General features: G+C 47.0%; 1 protein-coding gene across 1 annotated transcript in view; it reads left to right on the top strand.

The window, feature by feature from the left end:
- KIF26B (kinesin family member 26B) overlaps nt 1-27,572 on the top strand; it is a 464,847-nt gene that overhangs the window by 304,629 nt on the left and 132,646 nt on the right. The window contains exon 5 of the mRNA XM_049633800.1: nt 21,287-21,470. Coding sequence (XP_049489757.1) covers nt 21,287-21,470 — 184 coding nt within the window. The remainder of the gene's footprint in view (nt 1-21,286; nt 21,471-27,572) is intronic.

The raw sequence follows: 27,572 nt of genomic DNA, 5'->3' as shown, positions 1-27,572 counted from the left end.
GGGCTTGGGGGCATTGACACACCCACCTCCACCCTGCACAGTTGAAAGTCTGCATATGACCTTTGACTCTCCCAAAACATAACCACTGCTGGTCTACTGTTGACCAGAATTCTTCCCAGTAACATAAACAGTCGATGAACGCACATTTTGTATGTTGTATTTCTTGGATACTGTGTCCTTGCAATAAAGTAATCTGGAGAAAGGAAAATGTTATTAAGAAAAGTATAAGGCAGTGGGGCGCCTGGGTGGCCCAGTTGGTTAAGTGTCCGGCTTCAGCTCAGGTCATGGTCTCGTGTTTTGTGGGTTCCAGCCCTACAATCAATGCAGAGCCGGCTTCAGATCTTCTGTCCCACTCTCTCTGCTGCTCTGCCACTCGTGTTCTCTCTCTCTCTCTCTCTCTCTCTCTCTCTCTCAAATAAAGAAAACATTAAAAAATACGTAAAAAAAAAGAAAATCATGAGGAAAAGAAAATACATTTACAGGACCACATTTATCGAAAAAAAAAATCTGTGTATAAGTACATCTGCGCAGTTCAAACTGGTGTTCTGGGCCCACTGTATTTTTCAGATTCTCACAAGAGGCTGAGATGAGTGATGGATCGCACTGAATAGGACGGTGGGATGGGGGTGATGAGTAAAGGGTTGTGTCAGAAGAGATGGGAAATTGGAGACAGCGGATTGTGGGTCAGGTACAGTGAGAGGACGTAGGACCCACGCCTGTGTGTGAACCTTGGTTCTGTCACTGACTGGGTGGGTGGTCCTAGACTACTTGTGTACTCATGACGTCTGTGTGTCCATTTGTGAATATCATGGTGGAAAGAGGAAAGGCCGTTCAGGAGAGAAGAGGAGATTGAGTCCAGACCACTTGATTTCCCTTGAAAAGTCAGAAGGAGTGACTTAGAAGGACTTAGAGTACCTTGCGGGTGATTTCAACATTTGTCGTCCACACCAGCATTCAGCAGATCAGTTACCTTTATTAAGGTACACACCCAAAATTCATGATGCTGGGAGAGGCTGATGAGCCTTCTAAAACACCAAAGAAGGGTAGGATAGTATGTCACAGTGTTTCAGAAGCAATAGCGTTTCAGGGCAGGAAGAGTCCTTGGGGGGATCATGTATCTTGCTGACTTTCAAATCCTTGAAGACCGGCGTTCTGGGAAGGGAGACGGTGCTGACATCCGGAAGCGGAGTTGGTAACAAGCACCACGTTCTCCCACAGTCATTCCTGGATCCATTTGCACACCTGTGTTTTCCGTTCAACAAATGTTCGTAAGGCCCTTGCAACATGTAGGATGAATATTTGCATGAGATACTGGCGGTGCCCTCCAGGAGCTGCCTGTTCTGTGAGGAGGTAAGACATGTGTGTAGAGAATGTAGACAGGAAGCTATTTTTAAAATACAATGAGAGAACGGGGCGCCTGGGTGGCGCAGTCGGTTAAGCGTCCGACTTCAGCCAGGTCACGATCTCGCGGTCCGTGAGTTCGAGCCCCGCGTCAGGCTCTGGGCCGATGGCTCGGAGCCTGGAGCCTGTTTCCGATTCTGTGTCTCCCTCTCTCTCTGCCCCTCCCCCGTTCATGCTCTGTCTCTCTCTGTCCCAAAAATAAATAAATAAATAAATAAATAAAAAAATTTAAAAAAAAATAAAAAAATAAAATACAATGAGAGAGGGGTACCTGTGTGGCTCAGTTGGTTAAGCGTCCCACTCTTGATTTCAGCTCAGGTCATGATCTCACGGTTCATGAGATCAAGCTCTGTGTCGGGCTCTGTGCTGACAGCGTGGAGCCTGCTTGGGAGTCTGTCTCTCCCTCTCTCTCAAAATAAATAGATAATGAAACAGATCCGTGAAAGCTCAGAAATGGAAACTCTCAGAAATGGGAAGCTCAGAAATTGTTTCCAAGTCAAATTTTGGAAGACTGTGCCCCGAAGTAGAGAATTTGCTCTATTAATGTGGACTTCCATGGTCACATTTGTTTTATTTGAGAAGTTTTGAGTATCCAGCAAGAGGGAAAAGGTAAAATTGAATGTTCGGCGTAACCCGTGTTTTGATTCTGGGGAAAGGCAGAGCAGGATTAAAACTGAGTTGTTGAAATGTCATTTGTTCATAGCCTGAGAAGAACATTATTGATTTAATTACCTTGAAAATATAATTTTGAAAATTATCTATTAAAAAAATCGCCCAGATTCATCGGTTAGTTAACAATAAATGGGAGCAGTACCTAAAGGCTTTATATCATGAGAACTACCCCAGGGATAGGCCAAGGAAATGTGGACTTTGAGCCCCCTCTGGAGGAAAAAAAGAGAGCCCTCCCCAGCTAGCCTGGCAACAAATGGTTTCTTTTCTAAAGGTCAGAAATGGAAAAAAAGAACCATCTAATCAAATTGACTTTTGGAATTAACCTTATAAACCAGAAGTCTACAGTCTTTAACTCACAGAGGATCCGATGAAGATATTTCCTTCAAGAGGCAGCTTCAAAAAGCATCCCTCCCTCAAAGCCTTGCTAAGACATATGTGAGACACAGACTAATAATGATGTGGAAAAAATAATTGCAATGAACACAATAATTATATTTGTTTTATGAACACAATAGCCTGCAAAATCCCACACCACAAAATGTTTCGTTGATGATCGTCATTTAAGAAGCTGGCAAACCATAAAAACAAATCAAAAAATCTGTTTACTCATTCACTCGTTCTATGAGTGTTGATGGAGTATCTGCTCTGTACGAGGCACCGTTCTTGGCAATAAATAAAACAAATAAAAGTCCTTGCCCTTGTAAACGGGCTTGATCCGGAGCAGGAAATATTAAGCATCAGCTCTGACCGCGTGCCTTCCCTTGTGGACACCGTAGGACGGATGAGTGAGGGTGTGGGTATGGAGGCAGAGAAGCAAAAACACAGGAATCCGGGGGGGGGGGGTGGTCTCTCAGAAGGTTGTTCTGTGCTGCACCCTTTATAAAGTGGTCTACAGGGACGCCTGGGTGGCTCTGTCAGTTAAGCATCTGACTCTTGGTTTCAGCTCAGGTCATGATCTCATGGCTTGTGAGTTGGAGTCCCACATCAGGCTCTACACTGACAGCACGGAGCCTGCTGAGGATTCTCTCTCTCCCTCTCTCTCTGCCCCTCCCATGCTCTCTCTCTCTCTCTCTCTCTCTCTCAAAATCAATAAACTTAAAAAAAAATAAAAATAAAAAGCAGTCTTATTTTAGAGCCCCTACAAACAAAAATAATCACCTTCCCCACAGATGATGGAGAACCTGTTAATATAACCTGACAAGTCTTATTCTGGGAGTGTTTAGAAACTCCAGTACATCCAAATATGCCCCAAAGCATAGCCTTGCAGAACCCCTGGGCTGGAGGAACCCTCAATTGAAAGTCACCTCCACCTAGACCATGGTTTCCAAGTTCTTCCATTGACGGGAGGTGAGGACCATAGGGGTGACTCTGTCAAGATCTGGAGCTGACTTTCTCCTTCAGGGTTGGTGATTTGGGGGCCAGTCTCCCATCCAACCATCCATGTTTGTGTTGTGGTTGTTAAGGACGGACAGCGCTGGGAACACAGCAGCGGGACAAATGGACGTGCCTCCCGATTTTATGGCGTCTTCAGCCCTGTGAGGAAGACACAAGCAATCACAGCCAGTCGTAAGCCAGTGACACTCTCGACCACTCCTTCTCTTTGCCAGGAACCACAACTGGCAGGTGCCTGGCTGGTGCGAGGAAACATGGCGGTCAGTGGCGCGGACAACTGCTTTCCAGGGCATCCAGGAAAGTGATACTGTCTACACCTGATTTCATTTGTGGGCCAATTTAAACTAAACTGCGTTAGTTTGCTTAACGCAGCCTTTTGGCTTTGTATACGTATTTATTTTGCGCACACGCTCTCTGAGGGCCCCAGGACACTACCTAAAGTGTGTCGGTGCAGGTAATAATTGCTTGTCCTGCACCTGGTTGTTTTGGCACGAGGTCATGCTATCAGAGGAACAACTAGCAAGTAAGCAATTCGCCTCTAGCACACAAAGGCTGAAGACGCACGGGTGACCTAAGAATCTAGCTTCAGCTGGTGGCTTTCAGGCAAAAGTAACCGCGCTGACCAAGCTGTGCCTGACGTCTGATTTAAGGCTGTGGAAGACCCCAAGACTGAGGACCCTCGGATTGAGAGGGTCCTTTTTTCCTGACCTTTCTTAGCTAGAAATAAGGCCCTCCCAGCCAAGAGCAGGGCCGAAAGTCGTATTCAAGATGCCTGGTGGGCATCTGACCTGAAACGCATCAGAGTCAGTATCACAGAGTCGATGGAAACGTCAAGAAGGCCTGGTGGGCAGTGTTCGGAGCAGGGCCGAAAGGTGTGGCTTTCACGTTGTTTTCCATTATTTATATATTTAGAAGCTTATGGGAACAAATCTCTAAAAAGAAACACTTAAGATATAGTTTTCATATTAATATTGAATTATAATAATTGTAACAAACACTGGGTATGTACTATGGGGCAGGAACTGTTCTGAGAGATAGAGAGAGAAAATATAGATAGATAGCATCTATCTATATTTTCAAAATTTTTTTAAACATGTATTTATTTTTGAGAGACAGAAGCAGAGTGTGAGTGGGGGAGGGGCAGAGAGAGGGAGACACAGAATCAGAAGCAGGCTCCAGGCTCTGAGCCATCAGCCCAGAGCCCGATGCGGGGCTCGAACTCACGGACCTCAAGATCGTGACCTGAGCTGAAGTCGGATGCTTAACCGACTGAGCCACCCAGGCACCCCATATATTTAAAAAGTTTTTTTAAACATGTATTTATTTTTGAGAGACAGACACAGAATGCGAGTGGAGGAGGGGCAGAGAGAGGGAGACACAGAATCTGAAGCAGGCTCCAGGCTCTGAGCTGTCAGCACAGAACCCAATGTGGGGCTCAAACCCACGAACCGTGAGAACCCAATGTGGGGCTCAAACCCACGAACCGTGAGATCGTGACCTGAGCTAAAGCCGGACATCTAACCAACTGAGCCACCCAGGCGCCCCTGTCTATCTGTTAATCTCACTACTCCATGAGATGTAGCGACTCTCATATCTTGTTTTACAGCTGAGGAAACTGGCACGGAAAAGTGAAGGCACTTGACCGAGGCCACAGAGCTGTGAGTGGCAGAAAGCACATCTGAACCCAGATATTTGGCTCCCCAGATTATACCCTTGGCTGTTTCTCTTTTCTGCCTCCGGAGGAACTCTGAAGTCCTAAAGTACTGTAACACTAAATAAATGTTTGCTGAAGCATATATTGAGTCATAAGCTGCCTCCGCATAACTCTGCCCTACCCACACTTCATTGTGGAGTCCTGGAGGCCCGTCGGAATCGTGGGCCTGCGAGCCCCCGTGAGGGATTTTCTAGTCTAGATTGAGCCTGGAGTATTCATCACCTAGCTCCCTAAAATCAAAGCAACACTTAACTAATTTGGACCCCCCCTAACTGAAGTGACTTTGAAATAACTACAAGAGGGGCAGCCGGGTGGCTCAGCCAAAGCATCCGACTTCAGCTCAGATCATGATCCCGTGGTTCGTGGGTTCGAGCCCTGTGTCGGCCTCTGTGCTGACAGCTCAGAACCTGGAGCCTGCTTCGGATTCTGTCTCCCTCTCTCTCTGCCCCTCCCCCACTCACACTCTGTGTGTGTGTGTCTCTCTCTCTTTCAAACAATAAATAAACATTAAAAATTTTTCAAAAAAAAAAAAACCTACAAGAATTGACTGATATAATCTTATCCTACAGTATGACATAGGATGTGAGCTTCTGTTAGCAACCTTGATGAAAATAGGAAGCAAAAAATTCACCTAGAAGATCAGTAAATAGCAGAGTAGTTCCAGATAACATTTAAGTTTCCCCAGAAAGGTTTTAAGTGGCTTGTAAAGGAAATTAGATCTCAGAAACATATATAGGAAACCAGGTAAGAAGGAGGGAGTAAGAGAAGCCAGTTCCTGAACCAAGTTAGTTATTGAAATTGGACATTAATTAGGCTCTGAGTTTCATGGAAACAAAAGCTAATGGCTCAGAAAGGAAGGGACCAAGACGTCGGTTGAGCTCTTACTGCGTGCCTGTCATTCTGATGGCGGCCACTTTCCCTATGTAATGTCCTTGATCTTCACAACGGACCCTTGCACCGGGTGTCCTTAGTTTCATACGTGTCCAGGGAGATAGCAAAGCCAGGAATGGCACCGTGCCTCTATGATTCCAAAGCCTGTGCCTTTTTTATTGGGTTATATTCCTCTCACCCAGTAAAGTGACACGTAGGATTTGTGTGCAGACCTCTAGTCTTTCTCAGAGAATTTGTCTTAATGGATCCAGGGAACTTATAGATGGTAGGTGCTTAGTCAATATCTGTAGAAGAACAGGAATAAATGAAGGCATGGATAATAAGAGGAAAGATATTTTCTTTAATTTTCATAAGCTGTAGAAATGGTTTCTATGGATGCTTTTATATCGGCCCCTGCTAAAAACAAAGTCACACCGGAGCCTCATAATTCAGTACAAGGCACATAAGCTAAGGTCTAAAAATGCAATGCTTTACATTTTTTTTCTTTTCTTGTTTAATTTTTTGAAATAGTAGCGTAGGCCTCCTTCTCTATGCCTCTTCAGCCCCCCCTTTATTTCGCAACGCTCCGAAACGTCCTCGGCCTCTCCTCCGACTCTGTTCAAGGTCAGTGATGAACTTATTAGTTCTGGTCCAGTGGACACTTTCCATTCGCTGTCTTTGTTGGTCTCTTAGTGGCATTTAACATCGGTGACCACTCGGTCTGTCTCCCCACCCCCCACCCCCCAGTCTGCTGCTCCTTTACAGGCCCCTCTGCCCTCCCCTCCCCTCTCTCTGCATCACTCATTAGATGTTGAAGCTCCTCACGGTTCGGTCATGGGCCATTCGTCGTTCTCATGCTGCTCTGCCCCTCCCTGGCCATCTCGTCCATTTTTGTGACTTCAGTTGCCATCTTCATGCTGAAGACTCTGCAATCTGAAAACCTCAACCAAATATTTTTTTTATTTCCAAATACTGAGAAAGATCTAAACTGTGATTGTGTGTCTTGAAAGTAAGCGGTTTCTCTTGATGAAGTCAAAGGCTAGAGAAACAAGTGAAAAACCTGATGTATTTCTTAACCTTTTCTTGGTAGTTAGTCATACATTAGGAGTCACTTCTATGCATCTTTGAACAACTGTTTGCGTTGGTGGCGACTACGTATTTGACAGAGTGGAAGGGAAGCACAGACGTTAAAAGATAAAGTGTATATAGCTACCCTCAATTGAATAGGATTCATAAAGATAAAATGCCTTCTGAAATTTTAATAGAAATCAATGTGAAATTAGATTCAATTTATAATAACTCAAATTACAAGCAATTTATAGAGCGTATCTGTTGTGTAAACGTGGGAATCCAGACGAGAAGATGATTGATCGTTTGATTGATTATGTAACATGAATTACATTCTGTCCAGCTGCACCTGAGTATATTCACAGACACAGCTGGATGGCATCCTGGTCTAGAGAACAGATATTTTCTTCTTTTCACACAATGTGTTCCTAGAAGCTCTATCAGGACATAAATATTACTTTCCTGATAAGAAAATCAGACCTGGAGATTTTATTCTCAGCCAGGGATCCAGAGTCAGAAAGCTGTGGTTCTAATTAACAATGAGTTAGTAAAGTTGAGATAGTACTTTAAACCTATGTGGCTACTTAAAATAATACAACCATGGGGTGCCTGGGTGGCTCAGTCAGTTAAGCGTCCAACTTCGGCTCAGGTCATGATCTCACAGTTCAAGCCCTGCATCGGGCTCTGTGCTGACAGCTCAGAGCCTGGAACCTGCTTCGGATTCTGTGTCTCCCAGTCTCTGTCTCTCTCTCTCTCTCTCTCTCTGCCCCTCCACTGCTTGCGGTCTGTCCCTCAAAAATAAATAAACATTTAAAAACAATTTTTTTTAATTAAAAGTAAAAAATAAATAATATAATCATGCTCCAAATTCTGCAAAAATGGGACTCATTTAACTTCGGATTCCAGTAACTGAGACTAGACACAGCATGAAAAATCTATTATTACCTATCATAGATCTCACCTCCCTAAAAATAATATGCCTTCCAAAGTAAACATTAGTTCATTGTGCAGCTTAATTTAGGTCAGGTTTCTTTACAGACTTCGCCAGGAAATTCAAACGAAAATCTTCATTTATTTTGATAAATTTCTCTCTTGCCCGCAATTTGTTTCAAAAGAATTCCTTTGGTTGTAGCAGTGTTTAATCTTTTGGTAATTTTTTTCAAAAACACCTGCTAACTGCAAGACAAAAAAAGTAACAGAAGAATGTAGCAGAAACTTTCAGTGACAGGAATCCACTGAGTTATCTTCCCATTTTTAATTTCTTATTCTCCCTGCCTTCTCCTCTCTGTCCCCATACTACACAGATGCACTTGTGAACGGGCGTGCACACACACACACACACACACACACACTCCTGCGCGCGCATAGCCCCCAACAACTTCAGGGGTGCTGACTAGGCACAGTACATGCGATAGCAGAATGAGAGGGATTGAGGGGGGGTCCCTACTTGGTGCTCAAGACACGTTCTATCAATGAAGATGTGCACCCCAGATCTGCCTCCTTTCCCTTCCCCTGTTATTTTGTAGCATAACCACCCTGCACCTGCAGAAATAACAAAATAAGTAGGAAGGTGTAAGAAAAGGTAAATGATAGGTCACTGTTAGCAGCTTTGATTCAAAGTCACAAAAGGAATCACCCCTCCAGTCACATAGGCTGTGATTACCTTAGAGTCTTTCTCCTTTCACAAATTATTTTGCTTTGGGGTGATCTCTCATCTATGCTGTCGGTCCCGTTGGGGATCACTTCTCTACTGAAAACAACAGTTGCCTCCTTCCTCTGCATCGGGGCTTTTGGACACACTTGTGGTGAGTGTATTTTATCGCCGTGTGCCTTTACCATGGTTTTCACCAACCTGCACAGACCCCAGCCCACGCGGCCGGGCAGCAGAATCGATAGGAAAGGGGGCGGGGCATGTAAGTTTCTGCCTCTCTCCCTCTAACAGGGCTGCGGAGGTGCAGGCAGTCTAAACCACTGCCCCGGGGTCTGGGGCAGTCCAGCCTTGCAGCAGAGTCAGGGACAGGCAGTCTGTCCCTCTGCTGTATCCAGAGACCCCATGCAGATTGTGGTTCTTTGGAATAACTTACTTAATGATTCCTTCCAATTTCATCTATAGTAAATAATTTGCTGAACAAAAAGAAATATTGATATTAAAGGAGGAAAAACAATCACTTCCTTTAACAAACAAAACTGTTATATTCAAATTTAATTAACCAAGAAGCCCCCAAACCACAGAGCATGTCAGCCAGCATTGACAATTAATTAGCTTTGCTCTGAAAGAGCCACAGGTATTGAGCAAAGAGTTATGGATTAAAGGCTTTATTTTCTCTGCAGACACTGCCCATTTCTAGCTCTCACACCCTGATAGCACTTTGCTGCTTCAGGCATCAAATTATTTCTGGAGTGAGTAATCTCATGTCAGTTTGTGATTTCACATGATCAAAATACGGGAAAAGTGAGAATAAAGCACTGTTTCTTTTAAAATGAAGACCTAAAGGGGCGCCTGGGTGGCTCAGTTGGTTAAGCCTCCGACTTCGGCTCAGGTTGTGAGCCCACGCACGGCTTGTGGGTTCGAGCCCCACATCAGGCTCTGTGCTCATGGCTCGGAGCCTGGAGCCTGCTTCTGATTCTGTGTCTCCCTCTCTCTCTGCCCCTCCCCTGCTCATGCTCTGTCTCTCTCTCCCTCCCTTAAAAATAAATAAACATAAAAAAAAAATAAAGACCTAAAAAGTGAACAACACAACTGCCCTTCAGTTTCTTCTGCTTTTCAAAATAATTCTCTACCAAACAGCCAAGGAAGATAAATATTAAGGAAAACTTAGGGCATTAGTGGTCACCCTTGGCTTTTAAATGGACTGTCTTGTTTATGGTAAATCATGTGATTTCTTCTTTCCACATTACATTAGCATATGTATAAATGACTTAACTAGAAACTACTGGAGTTAGCATTTAAAAGGCAGCATGATGTAATGAAAAGAACATTAGATTCATTAGATTCTTGGAATCAAATTATCTGGAATATGCTTATTCCTTGAAGGAATCTTAATTTTAGTTGGATAGTCCTTTTACCGTAGAAGATATATGTGTACACACACACACACACACACACACACACACACACACACATTATGGACAACTGTTTCTCCCCAGAAAAATCCGGCACTGGCATTCCACACGGAATGGGCCTGAATTAGCCTGTGGTTGTCTTTTCCTGCCTATAGGCAGCTGAAATGCTGCATTGTAGTTACCTGGTTTCATCCACCGCATTCAGTAAGACTAGCTGGTTCTCCATTACTCGTGTTTGTGATAGGTCCCAGTAATGGCGGTTAAAGAAAATCATATATATCTAGTTGGGGATGGATTTTTAAACTTACATTTGCATTTATGTGGGTCTTGTGTCTAAGGTGCTCACAGCTCTTTTAATTTAGGTATTATTGGGCCCAGTTTGCAAAGGTATAGCTCCGGAGGAGGTTCAAGCTATGCAGTTTCTCTGGTACTAAGCAGGTTTGGGCTGGGCAGATCAGGCCAGAGGAAATGATCTGTAGATGGGAGGCATCATCTGTCCAGAAGAGATTAATGGCCAGAAGGTCAGTTGGCACAAGGCAAAATGTATAAGGACCTGAGTGCAAATTAGGAAGAAAGCCAGGGAGATCAACCCAGGCTGGAACGGAGGGCTTGTAAGCAGAAGTCAAGCTGGCAAGCCAAGGCGGAGAGGCAGGAGACCAGGAGGCCAAGGTTGGAGCCTGGGAAGACCAAGCTCCAGGGCTTGGAAGCAACTTCACGATAGGAACAAATGCTGGGTCGTCAAACCCGGGTGCAAGGTCATTGTCACCAGCTCAGACAGAAGGCAAGGCTGTGTCCGAGGGAAATGGGGCAGTGTGCCCACCCTGCGGGTGCTCTTCACCTGGCATCATCCAGGGCATCTATAGTCAACACACTGCAAAGAGAACGCCCTGAAGGTGTACCTCCAGACTGCCGTGTTCGCGATGGTTTTCTCCTCCCTGCCGAAGTTCTTACGGGTGTGTATTGGCAGGTGGGAGCCCGGGAGAGCAGGGAGTAGGAGTGTAACTTTGTAGGTGTGCGTGGAGAGGAATAACGACGTGCAGGTCACGAAGAAGCCACCAGCTCTGGAGTCGTAAGCTCAAGGGTATGTCACACGGCATCGAAGGCAGTTGACAAATCGGTAGTGCGTTCCTTTAGACCTTTCTGTTACACGTGAACTGAGGGTGGTTTCGGTTTATTCCATCTTCCAATGTTCCTGACAGAACGAGGGTCTTCTCTCTTAAGATACGACAGATCGCAGAAGCTCGAAGCAAGAGGCCCCTTGCTGCTGTCATTCAGTCTCAGAACCAGAACTTTCCGGTCTCTAGGGAGGGTTTTCTTCCAGGTCCTGCCCTGGAGTTTGCCATCGGGGCAGTACCCAGGTCTGACGTAGGAGGTCTGCTGGACATGTGGGTACTGAGAAGTCCACCTGTTCCCAGGCTGCCGATAGAGGGTGGCACCAGGTCACCATCAGGCTCTGGGCAGGTTCATTGGAGCAGAGGTCCCCAACCTTCTCTTGGGCCCCGGGGCCCTGCCTCCTACAGGTGGCACTGTGCTCACTGGTGAAGGCGCTCCATGAGAGCTCAGCTTGCGCAGAATACCGAGGGAAGCCAAGAAGTTCAGCCACAGTGTCCAGTGCCCTGCTTCCCGGCCGCCAGGGTGAGCACAGCTTGGAGGACGGCGAGTTCTGAGCAACAGGCAACCGAATGAGCGGAGAGGGCTTAGCCCGTGGTGAAGACAGGTAGAAGGGTCTTTCTTAAAGTGTTCCAAATCCCAGTAGACATCGGAGCCACTTAGCTGAGCCCGGAGAAACCACAGCATCAGGGAGACCATGGCCTATGCACCTTCCAGAAACGGAGGCGGAGGACGCTTCCCTTTGAACTTCCCAAGCCGTGGACGGAGTGTTTATCTGGTGTTTCTAAAATCCAACAGCCAGGAAATCACAAATCCATGATTTGTACTTCTGTTTAGCTTTCTATACCAATGGCCAATTGTTTTTTTTTTTTTTTTAATCAGACATCTTCTGCTTTATTTGGACACAGGAAAGCATTTCTCTTTTCACACAAGGACCTTGGCTCAGCTAACACTTTCATAGCGACCTGGCTTTCCACAAAGGAGAAGCTTTTACTTTGAGTAGCTTTGGTAAAAACCATGGTTTATGAATGGGGTCTTGTCGCGGCCATTATTTTTGCCTTGAGCCATATTGTCATTTGTTCGTAACGTTCTTACTCTGACCATGAAAAACTTCCAGACACACATGGATGGTAACATCTACCAACGGCGTGGGTTTTCAAACATTGCTTTTTACCCTTGGTTGTGCCCCCAGGTATGGGCGAATGGTGTGCGGTTCGGATAACAGTTCAGGAGGAACTTCCAGCTTGACTCTGGTGGGGAAGCCCTTGAACGGGTAGCTGGTTTACCTGCCGCGTGTCCCCAGTCTCCTTCACACTTCTCTTTATCTCTGGAGCCGATGTAAAGTTATCAGTCGTGTGGGGTGGGGTGGATTCTTCTTATCTGTGCGATTTAGGAGTAGACTCTGGGACACAAAGCAGCTTCTGGGTGACTCAGAGATGACTTCTGTGATATCTGTAGCCCATTGATTGCACACTTGTGTTGTGCGTGGCTGTCATTCGGTAAATCCTGATGGACCGATTGGGTTCCCAGAGCGCTCGGATGCATTCTGAGCAGCTTCCGGCATCCTGTTTGTGTCTACAGAGGGGGAGGCAGGAGGTAATGGGGGGCGGTGCATAATGATGTCCGTGGTGGCAGTAGATGTTGTGTTGCTGTTATTGTCAGGCAAGGACTCACTCCGGGTTGGGATTTTAGGGACAGAGAAGCCATTTTCATATAATTTGCCATTCACGTCCTAATTCTGGGCATGACCCGACTCACTCAGCAGAGACATTTTCCCCCTGTGATAGGAAGGTACGTTGCTAGGCAACTAGATCGGTAATTGGTAAATGCTTATATATGATTTGATTTGACTTACATACAAAAATATGTAACTGGCTTTTTTTTTTTTTTGGTCTTCATTATTAATCAAATGATTATCATTTGGTTTTATTTTGCCCAAATAAAATAAAATAACTGCTTTTATTTATCAAGTTGCATCATAGCACGAGGCAGTGGAAAATCCCCAGTCCTAGAAGACAGAAAGCTTGAATCCTAATCTCAAAGATGAGAATCGCTAGTCCTGTGACTGTGGATAAGATCTGGTAACTTCGGAGCCTTCCTCTTTTCTAACCTGTCATTTGTGGTACAGATAACTTCTCAGCAGCGAGGATGGCTGTGACCAGGGATGGAACATACTTGAGAAAGAATAAGACGTTCTGTTGCAAGGTCTAAGCATTACCTAGAACCCTAGGCTATGTAAGCTTGGACTTTCCATGTGTCGTAACCCCAAGGGCTGGATGGATCGCCCAGCACTTGAGTAGTACACACTGTCACCTCAACAAGGCACAGAGCTCTGGGGTCGGTGTGGCAGGTCCAGAAGAAAGGACATGTGATATTGATGTTCAGCAAGTTAATACTGCAGTGCTGGAGAGAGGGGTTGGGGGGGCCAGAGCCCTCACCTCAAAGCAGCGTCTCATCAAATGTCGGAACACAAGATAGATACTCTCAAGACCAGTCGCTGTAAGACTTCAAGGCAACAGATGAGGCCCCCTGAAGGCTAAAGTAGTTGATGACGGCAGCTTAGACAAGCCGTTGAAGAGTGGGTAAATTTTTTAAGCATAAGGTAAATTCATAGAAATTATCACCGTGGGTGAGTATCGTGCATTAAACTGTAGAAGTCAATTCATTTTCAAACTGTAATCGCGTCCTGCTGTAGTGTGTTACACACCGTGGTATGACGTTAATGGCCAGCCATGGTTTGCTCCTAAACATTTTATTGGAAGTCATGTCACGAATTCTCTTCTAGCGCTGATGAAATGGATCATTTACATAAAAATGGGGAAAACCCCAAGACCCATGTGATTTTCAGTCTCTGGAGACATGGAAATGACCTCAGGGACAGCCAGTTATGAAATGGAAAGGTGAAGGAGGATGTTCTCACTCTCTGCTGGAGAGTTTCCAGAAAGACCAGCATGCTTCACGGCAGTGCCATAGCGCTTTTAAATAGGTCTTCTCTCACGGTGACACCTAACTGGCACTCTGTTGCCCTTGTTTTGTTTCTTTGCTTGCACGTGGATATCTTAACTGTTTCCAGAAGGTTCGCCTTAGACCACTGGTTCTTGTCACACCCTCTGTATTTACAGTCGGCTCTATTTTCTTCTCCGTCTTGTGTCATTGACTGCACAGATTTCTTAGGAGCTGCTGTGATCTGTCATGTCATTGCTCATTATCAGGCAGTCTCCATCCTCAGAGCTCTGACATATTTTAGGATTGCAGATAAGCCATCGTAGCCCATGGCAGCCCCAGCCATTGTCATATTCAGTTGAAGTTTGGATCGTCTTTCATGTGCTGATGGTGGACATCCTACCACTGTCGTCCCCTCCTGGGTCAGGACCCTTTCCCTTTGGCAGATGTAGCAGTTTTGAGGACCTCAGCCTGTCCTCCTCTGGAGCGGTTGGTTCTTCAGCTGATGTCTCACCAGTCAATTGCCTGGGTCCAGGACCGCCTGGGTGGCTCAGTCGGTTAAGCATCTGACTCTTGACTTTAGCTCAGATCATGATCTCATGGTTCACAACTCAAACTCTGCATCGGGCTCTGTGCTGACAGCACGGATCTTGGTTGGGATTCTCTCTCTCTCTCTCTCTCTCTCTCTCTCTCTCTCTCCCTCTCTCTCTCTGCCTCTCCCCCATTTGCACACACACTCTTTATCTCTCTCAAAAATAAATACACATTAAAATTTTTTTTAATTACCTGGATCAAATTTGGTAGAGCTTGAATGACCTCTTAATTTTTATAAGCCCATCTATCCGAGCATCTCACACTTGAACACCCGCCTCAGATCAAAGGAAATGCTCTCAGAATGTGGTTAGCAACACACAGTATGTAGGATTTTAAAAAGGATGGCGAATCCTTAAAAAATGACAATACTGCCTGATATTCCTTCCTCTTCCCTAAGGTAAGTTCTATGCTTCATGAAGCTAATAATTCTTAAAAATTGTTAGGTCAATATTTTAGTAATCTCTAGACCCTAAGGGTGGTAGACCCCAATTTAATTCTCATGAGATACACTTAAAATGATGGGCTTTCCGTTTAAGCACCCCACAATTCTGAAAATTGAAGGTCAAATAGTCTATCACACAAGCACCGAGAAAAAAAAAAGAAGAATCCTCATAAATTCCCCCTCTGATCTATATAACTGAGACCTAAGGTTTTCCCCCCCAACTAAACCAATAAAATTTACCAGGTAATTATTTCTCTCATTTTTTTTTTTTTTTTTTTTTTAGATTTGGGTAGATCTGGCCAATCAGAGTAAGGAACCATCCCATGTGAAGGTCATGTCAGTTCTAAACTGATTCCTGAATTGAGATACCATCATATAATATGTTAGGATGGTTGTCTCCTGGGTGAGATGATAAGGCAAGGGAGAGAAAGGGGTAGAACCCAGAGGGAAGAACTGAGCTCCCCAGTTTAAATGCTCGCCAAGTTCACACTAGCCTGATGTGCTTAGCGTGGCACCATTTTCTTTTTCCTTTTTAAAATTTTTTTTAATGTTTTTCATTTTTGAGAAACAGAGCACTAGTGGGGGAGGGGCAGAGAGAGAGGGAGACACAGTCCGAAGCAGGCTCCACGCTCTGAGCTGTCAGCACAGGGCCCTACGCAGCGCTCACACCCACGGACCAGAAGATCATGACCTGAGCCGAAGCTGGACGCTTAACAGACTGAGTCACCCAGGCGCCCCAGCACCACTTTCTTGACAGGTATTCAGTAAATATTAATTTCATCCTGTTAGGGGGGCTCTCTTCTTTTCTTGAAATAAGGCACAGAGCGGCGCCTGGGTGGCTCAGTTGGTTGAGCGTCCGACTTCGGCTCAGGTCATGATCTCGTGGTTCCTGGGTTCAAGCCCCGCGTCGGGCTCTGTGCTGACAGCTCGGGGCCTGGAGCCTGCTTCGGTTTCTGTGTCTCCCTCTGTCTCTGCCCCTCCCCCGCTCATGCTCTGTCTCTCTCTCTCTGTGTCAAAAATAAATAAGCATTAAAATGTTGTTAATAAATAAAAAAGAAATAAAAGAAATAAGGCACAGAGAAGTAAATGAAGATCATCGATATTTAAAGATGTGTACCGGCATGAATAGCTTGAGGTAGTATATGATATTATCCATGGTAAGAACAAGACAAGTAAATATTGCTTATAATTGTGTTTTAAGGAGGGCTTTTTTTGTTGTTGTTTGAAATCTTGTAAGACAACCTACTCATTTGTTTTTCTCCGTCGGAAGAAAGAACTTGTAAGGCATTAATTACACAAAATACACGTCTAGCCAAAATGTCTTCACTCTTTCTGTTCTCTCATGACTGCCTCTCCTTTATGTCACTGATAATACAATTATCCATGAGTGATTTCTGTACCTTAACCTTCTCCTCTCTGCCTGTCATTGGAGTGCTACACAGTAGGAGTGGAAGCTACTGACTTGCAAGAAATTGGAACACGTAAGACAGATCAAACAGCTGGTTATAACGATGTCAAAATTAAAATAAAATGTCCTTCTAGAATATAAGGCTGTAAACTATGGCTTTTATTAATCTTTCAAATTCTGGCGTTCTCTAAGGGTATTTATTTCAAATGCGTGTTTCAAACAGAAAGGAATTTTTCAATGCGTTCGCAAAAGGATTCCCCCCATTTCTGTTTTTCTGCATGGAAGCCAACCACGGCTTCCCTAAAAGGACTAGCGTTTCCAGGAATTGCTTCAGAATCTTGGAAGAGATTTTGGAAATCATCTGATTTTCCCAATGCACACATTCTTTCCCCTGGAAGTGCCTTTCTAACTACTATCTGGATGCTTCCAGTGGCAAAGAGCTCACTATTTCGTGAAGCACACCCATTACTAATGGGTTACTCTAATTTCTGGAAAGATACCACTTATACTTATAAACCCAGTTATGCCTTTCTGTTTTACCTGCCTGGTAAGAGATGGTGTGGTGCAACATGGGGCAGGGAGACCTAGATTCAGTCTTAGCCTCACTGCCTATAATCCTTCAAAGGACCGTCTGTTAAACCTCCTGGGGGGCCTGGGGGGCTCAGTCACTTCAGCATCCAACTCTTGATTTCAGCTCAGGTCATGATCTCAGGATAGTGAGATCAAGCCCTGCACTGGGCTCTGCGCTGGCAGTGTGGAGCCTGCTTGGGATTCTCTCTCCCTCTGTCTCTGCCCCTCCCCCCCAACTCAAAACAAATATATAAACTTTAAAAAAAAGACAAAAAAAAACAACTTCCTGTTACTGAACACTGCACGTGCAATCTTAATTTTCATAAAAAACCTGTAACGGTAGGCACTATTTTTGCTGTGTCTTACTATGCAGAAATGATAACATTTATAATAGGGACGATGGTCGTATGATTGAATGCCAAGCACATGCCAGGTGCTCTGGAGACACTTTGTATACATTATAAACATCAGAATTGAAGTAACTTGCCCATTATCTCTACTCAGCATCTGAAGAAGCTGGGTGTTCAGATTCAGGTCAGGTACTAAAAAGACTCTGGGTTTGACTCTTTAAGTCTCATTTCTTTGTGAGATAGGAGCGCTATTATTTTCTTCACCAGGTTTTCTGAGATTCAGAAAGATAGCCTGTGAAGTTATCTGGCATTCTTGTTTGAAAAATACCTCCTGCTACATAGCATGTATTCATTAAAAAAAATTTTTTTAATGTGCATTTATTTTTGAGAGAGAGACAGAGCATGAGTGGGGAGGAGTCAGAGAGAGAGGAAGATACAGAATACGAAGCAGGTTCCAGGCTCTGAGCTGTCAGCACAGAGCCCGATGTGGGGCTTGAACCCACAGACTGTGAGATCATGACCTGGACTGAAGTCGTACGCTTAACCAACTGAGCCACCCAGGCGCCCCTATTAATTTTTTTAGACTTTAAAAAAAAAATACTCTTCCCTCCCTTTTCTCCTGGTTTATATTCCCCAGGCTAAATATCCCCAATTCTTTGGGTCTTCATTCATTCATTCATTCATTCAGCATATACATATGCTTCTTTGGCCCTGCCAGGATCTACATTATAGACAGGAAACAGACAATTAACAACCAACATGAATACTGAGTAAGTCACCTGCTGTATTAGAAGGCAGTAAGTGCCATGCAGGGGGTGGGTGGCTAAGGCAGGCAGGATAACGGAAATGAGGAGATTGGGGGCAAGGTCGTGGTTCATTTACTATAGCTGTGCAACCAGTTACCCCAAAAACTTAGTGGCATAAAGCAACAGTGATCACTTATTATCCCTCATGGTCTCTGGAGTTCAGAAATTTGGGACAAGACATAGTTGGGATGGGTCATCTCTGCCCACAATGCCTTGGGCCTCAGCTGGAAGACTTGAAGTATGACCCCTGGAATCATCTAAAGGCTCATTTATCAGACGTCTGGTAGTTGACGCCGGCTGTTGACTGGAGCCCTCAGCTCTTCTCTGCGTGGCCGTTTCTGTGTGGCTTGTGCTTCCTCACAACATGGGGGCTGGGTTCCCAGGGCAAGAGAGCCGGTAGCAGCCATATTGTCTGTTACGACCCAAACTTGGATCATTCCCACCATATTCTGGGTTCAAGACTATGTCAAAGTTCCACTGAGGTTGAAAGAGAAGGAAAATAGACCATGCCTGTCAATGGAGATATGTCAATGACGTGTCATAGGAAGAGTGTAAGAGATGAGATATATATCGGTGCAGCCATTTTGGAAAGTACAGTCCGCCGTGGTGCACAGGGTAGGTTCATTGATGAGGTAACATTTGAAGAAAGATTTAAAGGAGGTAAGGGAGGAAACCATGTACCTAGCTCTACCTGGGGCAGAGCATTCCAGGCCAAGGCAGGAGCCTGTGCAAAGGCCCTGTGGCTGGAGTGTATCAGGAGTATCTGGAGGCTAGTATGGCTGGATCAGAGTAACTGAAGACGAGAATAGTAGGAAAGGTGGTCTGAGATATGAGGGAGGATATATGTGAGGCCTTCTAGGCCCCTGTAATTACTTGGCTTTTACTATGAGATAAGAAGCAAAAGGAAGGTTTTAAGCAGTTATGTTTTAACAGAACCACTCTGACAACTGTGTGGAAAATAGACTGCACAGCTGGGGCTGGGGGTGGGGGGCAACAGAGGAAGGGAGACAAAGTAGGAGACTATTTTAGGAATCCAGGCAAGAGAGCTTAGTGGCTCAGAGGGAGATAGGAGCAGTAAAGGTGATGAGAAGTAGTACATCACGGACCTATTCTGAAGTCACAGCCAATAAGGTTTCCTGATGGGTCGGCTGGCTGGTGTGAGAGAAAGAGGAGTCAGAGGTGTCGGGGCCGTTGCACGGGTGGAATCGCCATTTTCTGAAAGAGGGAAGGCTGAGGGCATACAGCTTTTCAGGAAAAGATCATGAATTCGGTCTTCAAGTGCAAGATGTCTGCTAGATCTCCAGGTGGGGCACAGGGCGTCCGGGCTCCGCCCTCCTGTTCCTCACGTAACCCACTCCCCTGTATTTCACTCTCGTGAAGATTTTTGGGTTTACAGCTAAGAACATACAAACTTTGAAGTGATGATTCCTGGTGGCTGTATTTGCACCGTGGCGATTTTGTAGCTCAAGAGATTTGCCAGAGGATGATAATTACCGACCCAAGATTAAAACTAACTATTCCCGATCAGTAAGATGGGGGACGGGAGGAGGTGCAGGCGATGATGATTCTGTCTCCTTGACCTGCGTCACTGGTGACCTGTCAGGCAGCTGACAGTGGATGGATTAGGAAGTTTTGGTCTGTCGAACAAGGTCATGGTAGCCTGGTTGTTTTAAACAGCAGCTCAAACGTTTAATACCATTGGATGAGGCAATTGGAATTCGTCCAACACAAGTACAGTGTGAAAACACCAAGAATTCATCCAGAAGCGAATATGTTAGAGTCTCTGAAATGCCTCTGCCTTGTGGCCACTCGCCTCGTTTCACTGTAAGAGGAAGTGTTGCAGAGCATTTGAATGGTCGGGGACGTGACATGAACAGTAGATGTTATTAACAATGTTGGCAACCCCCCCCCCCCCCCCCCCCCCCCCCCAGCGTTCCCCATCTGCAGGCTCTGTGCCAAGTTTGCTGGCTCTGACCCTCACCCTCTGGTGCTTGCCCAGTGAATTGCATTTTGTATCGAAAGACCACCCCGCAGAGAGCCTGGTTTCCACCCAAGTAGCCCCTACTCTCAAGCAGCACCATTTACCCTGGCTGGACTTCATTCTGATTTGGTGTTCTGTTTCTGAAACCAGGTTGACTTATGTTTCCCCATCGCATTGGGCCGTTTTCTTCCACCACCAGGCACAGAGCATGCCTTCCTTGGTCACCTTGTAGATCGTCATCAGGCTGGCTTGGAATTGTTAGAATCTCTAAATAGCTCATGAGGTCTCTCACACTCGAGTTTGTGCCAGAGAAGCTATGGGACGATTAACCTAACGGGTGCTGTTTTATCCCCAGAGATGACCAGCTTTGTCCATGCTGAGGCTGAGTGTAGATAACAAACTCCCCTTTGTGAATCGTGATTGCAAGAGCCGTGCACTTTTATGGCATTTTTCTTCTGTGTGAGCGATTGGGTAGCTCATGAGGGCCGTTGCCGCGATGGGGCTGCTGGCAAGCACCCAGAGGATGAACAGGGAACTGTCAGGATTCAGGAAGAACGAGGGGCTCTTTAAGAGAAAGAAAACATGAGGCACCTGGGTGGCTCAGTTGGCGGAGCGTCCAGCTCTGGATTTCAGCTCAAGCCATGATCCCAGGGTCGTTGCAATGAGCCCTGCATTGGGCTCCCCGCTGAGTGTGGAGCCTGCTCAAATCCTCTGTCTCTCTCTGTCTCTCTCTCTCTCTCTCTCAAATAAAATTTAAAAAGAGAGAGAAAGGCTCTCTCTCAAATAAAATTTAAAAACAGAGACAGAGACAGAGAGAGAGCAAGGAAATAAAGTAACCCTAGCGTATCTGATTGGACCATACTTTTCTCCTTACTGGCCCTTTTCTGCATTTTTCCTTCCAGGGCCGCCCAGAAGTTAAATCTGTCTTCCAAAAAGAAGAAACACCGGCCTTCCACGTCTTCTGTGGCCGAGCCCCCGCTCTTTGCCACCAGCTTCAGTGGCATCCTGCAGACCTGCCCTCCCCCGGCCCCGCCCTGTCTGCTGCGGGCAGTCAACAAGGTGAAGGACACGCCAGGCCTGGGCAAGGTAGGTGCTGGGCGGTGGGGCGGGTTGCGCATCGAGGCGAAAGCAGAGGACGAGGAGCCCAGTTGGTTTGTTAACACAAGGGGGTGACCAGGGAGCACAGGGGTCAAAATGCAATTCACTCGGAAGTACCGTCAGCTTTTCTTCAGTCCCATGTATGACGTGGCCAGTGGAGACCATGAGAGTGTTCGCGATCTGATTGGGTTTGGGCGGGACAGAGGCAGCCGGGCAGTGTCGACAGATCTGTAGCCGTGTGAAGTAAACAAAGACACAGAGGGCAGCAGGCGGAGGCTGCTTCGAAAACTTCGTTTTCAGACACCACCCCCAGACTCTCGGCGCCGACGTGGGTGTCTGGGTGAACTACTCACACTCTGCTCTTCAGATGGAGAATAAGCCGAGACTCAGGAAAACATTTAGCTGAGGAAAGGTGGCTGCTGTGTTTCTTTCGTCTTCGTCAGAAGTGGGACGGGGCACACGACCCCGCCAGTGCCTTGCGCGCTTAACGCGATCTGCCACCGCCTTCTTTCTGGAACGCTGCAGGTCTGGCTGAAGGCTTGGCTGCTGTACTGTGAGGACCGAGCTTGCGCGGTCGCTGATTCCCTTTTTCCCTGGACCCCCAGTCACGGCCGTTCCAGGTGCCTGGTCTTCCCGTAACTCACCGGCCTTCTGGAACTCACCGTGGGGCCCTCTGCCCCTTCTTTCTTGGCCACGCCTTCCTCTCCTCACTGCTTCTCTGCCTCCCCCCCCCCGCCCTGCCCCCCCCCCCCCCCCCCCAACTTCACCACCCGCCTCGGGAAGGCATGAACTTGCCGTGTTCCTCTTCCCGACGGTGTATAAACTGGAAGATTGTTTTGAACGGAGCAATGCTTACTCCAGCGGAATGTATGCGGTTCTGGAATTTCCCCGACGGTTCCCCCCAGGCCCAGAAGTAGAGTAGGGAACAAGGGCTGTAGGGCCGCCCTCGCCTCACCAGCCAGGAAGGAGACAGAGAAAACCCTGCGGGTTGGGATCTCTCTCTAGGGAAGGACTCGTAGAGGGGACACCTGCTGAGGGGGGACAGTGACACCCTCACGGAGGTCATCATGGATGGTTGACATGCTGCCTTCTGAGGAGGGCGGGTAATGCAGGGCTTTAAAATCGCGTCTTTTCTTTTTAATCGTGGAAAAGCTAACACGTCACATAAAATTTACCACCTGACCTATTTTTTAAGCGTACGCGGGCTTCTGTTTTGCTAAGAGGAGTTTGGAACTTGAATGCTGGAGCCGAACTGCCCCTGGACGAAGTCGAGTTAGAAGTACAGCAGAATTGAAAATAGAATAAATAGTAAGTGTTGTATATAAATCAGCATGGGCGAAGTTGAAAAGCTTGATTGAATCGCCAGAAGCCGCTTAATTATTTAAACCTGAGGTGGGGGTGGGGCGCAAGCCCCGCTCAACCCTGACCTCTCGTGCCTCAACCACACGAGGACTCCCTCAGGAGACCCGGGAGCGTTTCCCAGGCCTGTGGGTTTAGTGAAGAAGATAACTGAGGCCCCCCGGGGGGTAAGAGATTTTCGGGTTCCTTCTGACTCAAGCCCGGAAGTCAACACCTACAGCCACTTTGTTTTCTGCGGTCTCACTGGGCTGCCACGAGGTATGCATGATCTTTAACACTTTGGGGTGGGGACAAGAATGCATTGGGGCCACGGGGGCAGCCAAATAACCGTGGGATCCAGTTGCCTTGATCCAGGGGAGAAGGCCACGCTTCCCTTTGCCGAGTCACGGCTGGGAGAGAAAGGGTAGCAGGAGCGGCCAAGGGCAGACACACAGGGAGACCAGAGGCGCTCCATGGCGGGGACCATGCCAGAAGCAACCCGGACCCTCCTCCCAGAGTCAGTGTGGCCGCTGGGCACTGCTTCAGGGCAAAAGCTCCTCTGGAGGCCGCGGGGGCGGAAGGGTTTGCAGTAACTTCAGTGTGTCTGGAGCTGACGTACAGCAGACACACAACACAGAAAACGTCTGGGCGTCGTCGGCCCCGGGGGTGCGCGTTGGCAAACTGCAGATGCTTGTTGAGCGCCTATTACGTGTCAGGCACAGTGCCGGACACTAGGCTTGCAGTCAGGGACAGACAAGGCAGAGGCCGCTCCTTCCAGCACTTTCGACCTGGTGCATTTATTCCAGTCAGTCTTAGAAGTCTCACTAATTTCAGGCGCTTCGGTGGCTCGGTCGGTTAGGCGTCCGACTCTGGATCTCGGTTCTGGTTATGATCTCGCGGTTCCTGAGATCCAGCCCCCCCGCATCGAGCTCTGTGCTGACGGTGCAGAGCCTGCTTAGGATTCTCTCTCTCTCTCTCTCTCTCTCTCTCTCTCTCTCAAAATAAACTTAAAAAAAAAAAAAAAGGAAAAAAATCTCACCAATTTGGACCAAAACGAAGGACAATCTGCTTTAAGGAAAAGTTGGCATCGCAGCCTTAAAATAATTCTAACTTGCAAGTAATATCAACAAAACGATACTAAGCGGTCTTGTAGACACATCCTTAACGAACAGATAGAGGTGATTAGTGGATGAGGGAAGCTTAGTGCCTGTTTATATTTCATTGATTTGGCTTATATGTAAATGATACCTCTAATCTGTTCGAAAATGGCTCCTTCCCCTAAGTCAGTACGTGCTCCTCAGGAAATTTGTTTGCACAATTAATTAACGTCCATGTTTCAGGTTCATTCGTTTGTTGTCACAGCTTCATGCCAGAGCTCTGTCTTGGATTACAAGCTTCTAGAGCAAATTACATTACCTGTTGAACTCACTGAGCGTGCGGCTTTGCAGCCATGCCTCCTGTGCGTATCGCTTAAAAAAAATTTTTTTTGATGTTTATTTATTTCTGAGAGAGAGAGTGAGCACGAGTGGGGGAGGGGCAGAGAGAGAGGGAGACACAGAATCTGAAGCAGACTCCAGGCTCCAAGCTGTCCGCACAGAGCCCGACGTGGGGCTTGAACTCACGGACCGCGAGATCACGACCTGAGCCGAAGTCAGACACTCAACCGACTGAGCCCCCCAGGCGCCCCCTGTGCGTAACACTCGAAGGTGAGAGTGGTAACGGTACTGGCAGTGGTCTCGGTGGTGAGGCCAGCAATCCACCAGTACCTGGCTAATTCTCCTCTTCCCAGGAGAATACCTGGAGGGAAATCCAGGAAGCATGAGGGGAAAGGACCCTCCTTTCCCCTTCAGGACCCCCAGGAGTGCCTCCAAAGCTGGAATGTTGAGCGCTCAGCCTGTGTTCCCCCATCGTGTTTTGGGGACGTAAGACTGCTCGTATAGGTGGGTGCTCTCAGCAAGAGAACCCACACTGCAAACGATGGAGTGATCGCCCAAAATTGGATGGAGAAACTTGGAGGGGAATCGTGGCAAATGAAGCGGGGACAGGTGGGGAGGACGTGTCATAGTTGATTTACTCAGCGAGTGTCTATAGAGGTACCGTGTCCCAAGTACCGCCGTGAGTGCCCCAGGAGGGCACACTATAGGGGAGCAGGGTGGCCATTCTGGGCGCCTCCCTGCAAAGGAAGTGGGGGGTGTCCTGATCTCCGGGAACTCGAGGCTCCCATGAAGATGTTTGCCTGGCAGCAGACTCAGCCACTACTTCTGTGCCGTTTCCTGCCCCTGGGGATCCCTGCTAAGACTAGGCATCCTGGGGGGTGGCCCCCCGTCACCATCTGTCCGCAACCGTCTGTGCGTCTCTCGAGTGCCTCCTGAGATTTCTCTTCCTGGGGCAGTGCGGCCCAAAGGCAGGCGACTTGGCGGAGTCCTAGGAGTTGGGACTTAGAAATAGACTTGCTTGTCTGGCTGCATTATTTCTCTTCTGCTGTAAATGCTGGGCCATAACTCTGTTCTTCTAAGCCCTTGGTTTTAAGTTGTGTGTATTTCATTCAGCATTGTTTTGCAAACCCAGTAACATCATATCTTGACCTCTATTAAAAGGTATGTTCTGTAAATAATCTCTTTCTGTCTCTCTGTCTCCTGCTCGCTCACACACACACACACACACGGACACGCTGCTTGGCCAGTGTCACCACCAGGTTCTATATTGTCTAGATTTAGCAGAATTCTCAACTGTCTCTTGTTTGATGTGTAAACTCCTAGCATAGAAAAAATAAAAGAACCACGTGAGCTCTTTCGTGCAGGCTATTTTTCCTTTACAGATTTATAAACCTTCCCACGGTAGAAGTCATTTGATTGCAGGCACACCTCAGACATACTGCGGGTTTGGTTCCAGCCCACTGCGGTAAAGCGGAGATCACAATCAAGTTGGCCAAATGTATGTTTTGGGTTTCCCAGTACATATGAAAGTTACGTTTACATGATACCATAGTCTATTAGGTGTGCAGTAACATTGGGTCTAAATCAACAATGTACATACACACATACCTTAATTAAAAAATACTTATTGCTAAAAACTGCTAACCATCTGAGCTTCCAGTGAGTCGTGATCTTGTTGCTGGAGGGTCTTGCCTCCCTGTTGGCAGCTGCTGACTGGTCAGGGTGGTGGGGCTGAAGGTTGGGGTTGGGGCAGTTTCTGAAAATAAGACAAGGTCGCCTCATCGCTGGACTCTTGCTTTCATGAGCGAATTCTCTGGAACACGCGACGTAGCCTGATCGCATCTGACCCCTGGCGGAACTTCTTTCGGGACTGGAGTCCTGCCTCAGACCCTGCCGCTGCCTTATCGGCTCAGCTGATGTCCTGTTCCAAATCCTCCGTTGTCATTTCAACGGTCTTCCCAGCGTCTTCACCGGGAGGACCTTCCACCTCCAGAAACCATGTGCGCATCCAGTCAGGTTTGACGAGGAGATCGCAGGCCTTCGGTCCCGTCTGCAGCCCCCACTTCTGACCCCGGTTCCCTTGCTGTTTCCACCACAGCTGCAGGGGCTCCCTCCCCTGACGTCTTGAAGGCATCTTGAGGGCTGGAACCAACTTCTTCCAAAACCCTGTGAATGCTGGTACTTTGACTTCTTTCCACAAATCACAAGTATTCTTAATGGTGTCTAGGATGATGAATCCTTCCCAGAAGGCTTTCAGTTTACTTTGCCCAGATCCAGCAGAGGAATCACTGTCGACGGCAGCTGTGGTGCTACAAAACGTATGTTTTCAAGACCTGAAACTTTGATCCATGGGCTTAGAATGGATGTCGTGTCAACAGTCATGAATTCAACCTGAATCTCGTCTGTGTCCATCAGAGCTCTTGGGTGAACTGGTGCATTGTCTGTCAATGAGCAATCATGTTTTTTTTTTTTTAATTTTTTTTTAATGTTTATTTATTTTTGAGACAGAGAGAGACAGAGCATGAACGGGGGAGGGTCAGAGAGAGAGGGAGACACAGAATCTGAAGCAGGCTCCAGGCTCTGAGCACAGGCTCTGAGCCTCAGCACAGAGCCCGACGCGGGGCTCAAACTCACAGACCATGAGATCATGACCTGAGCTGAAGTTGGACGCTGAACCGACTGAGCTACCCAGGCGCTCCTGAGCAGTCATGTTTTAAAAGCATTCTTTTTTCTGAGCAGTAGGTCTCAACAGTGGGCTTGAAATATTCAGTAAACCATGCTGTAAACAGATGTGCTGTCATCCAGGCCTTGTTCCATTTCTAGAGACAGGCAGAGTAGATGTAGCATAGTTCGTAAGGGCCCTGGGATTTTTGGAATGCCACACGGATGTAGGGTTCAAGTTAAAGTCCTCACCAGCTGCATTAGCCCCTCACAAGAGAGTCAGCCTGTGCTTTGAGGCTTTGAAGCCAGGCACGGACTCCTCTCCAGCCATGAAAGTCCTAGATGGCGCCTTCCAGTGCGAGGCTGTTCTGTCTACACTGAGACCTGTTGTTGAGTGTAGCCCCCTCATCAATTCTCTCGGCTGGACCTTCTGGAGAACTTGCTGCAGCTTCTCCATCGGACTTGCTTCCTCACCTTGTACTTTTACGGAGACGGCTTCTTCCCTTCAACCTCGTGACCCAGCCTCTGCCAGCTCAGACTTCTCTTCTGCGGCTTCCTCCCCTCTCTGAGCCTTCACAGACTTGAAGGGAGCCAGGGCCCTGCTCTGGGTCAGGCTGTGGCTTAAGGGAATGTCGTGGCTGTTGGCTCTTCCGTC

The sequence above is a fragment of the Panthera uncia genome, chromosome F1, assembly GCF_023721935.1.
Source record: "Panthera uncia isolate 11264 chromosome F1, Puncia_PCG_1.0, whole genome shotgun sequence".
Lineage (NCBI taxonomy): Eukaryota > Metazoa > Chordata > Mammalia > Carnivora > Felidae > Panthera > Panthera uncia.
Note: the sequence above shows the minus strand (reverse complement) of the source record. Positions and strands in the feature narration are given on the sequence as shown.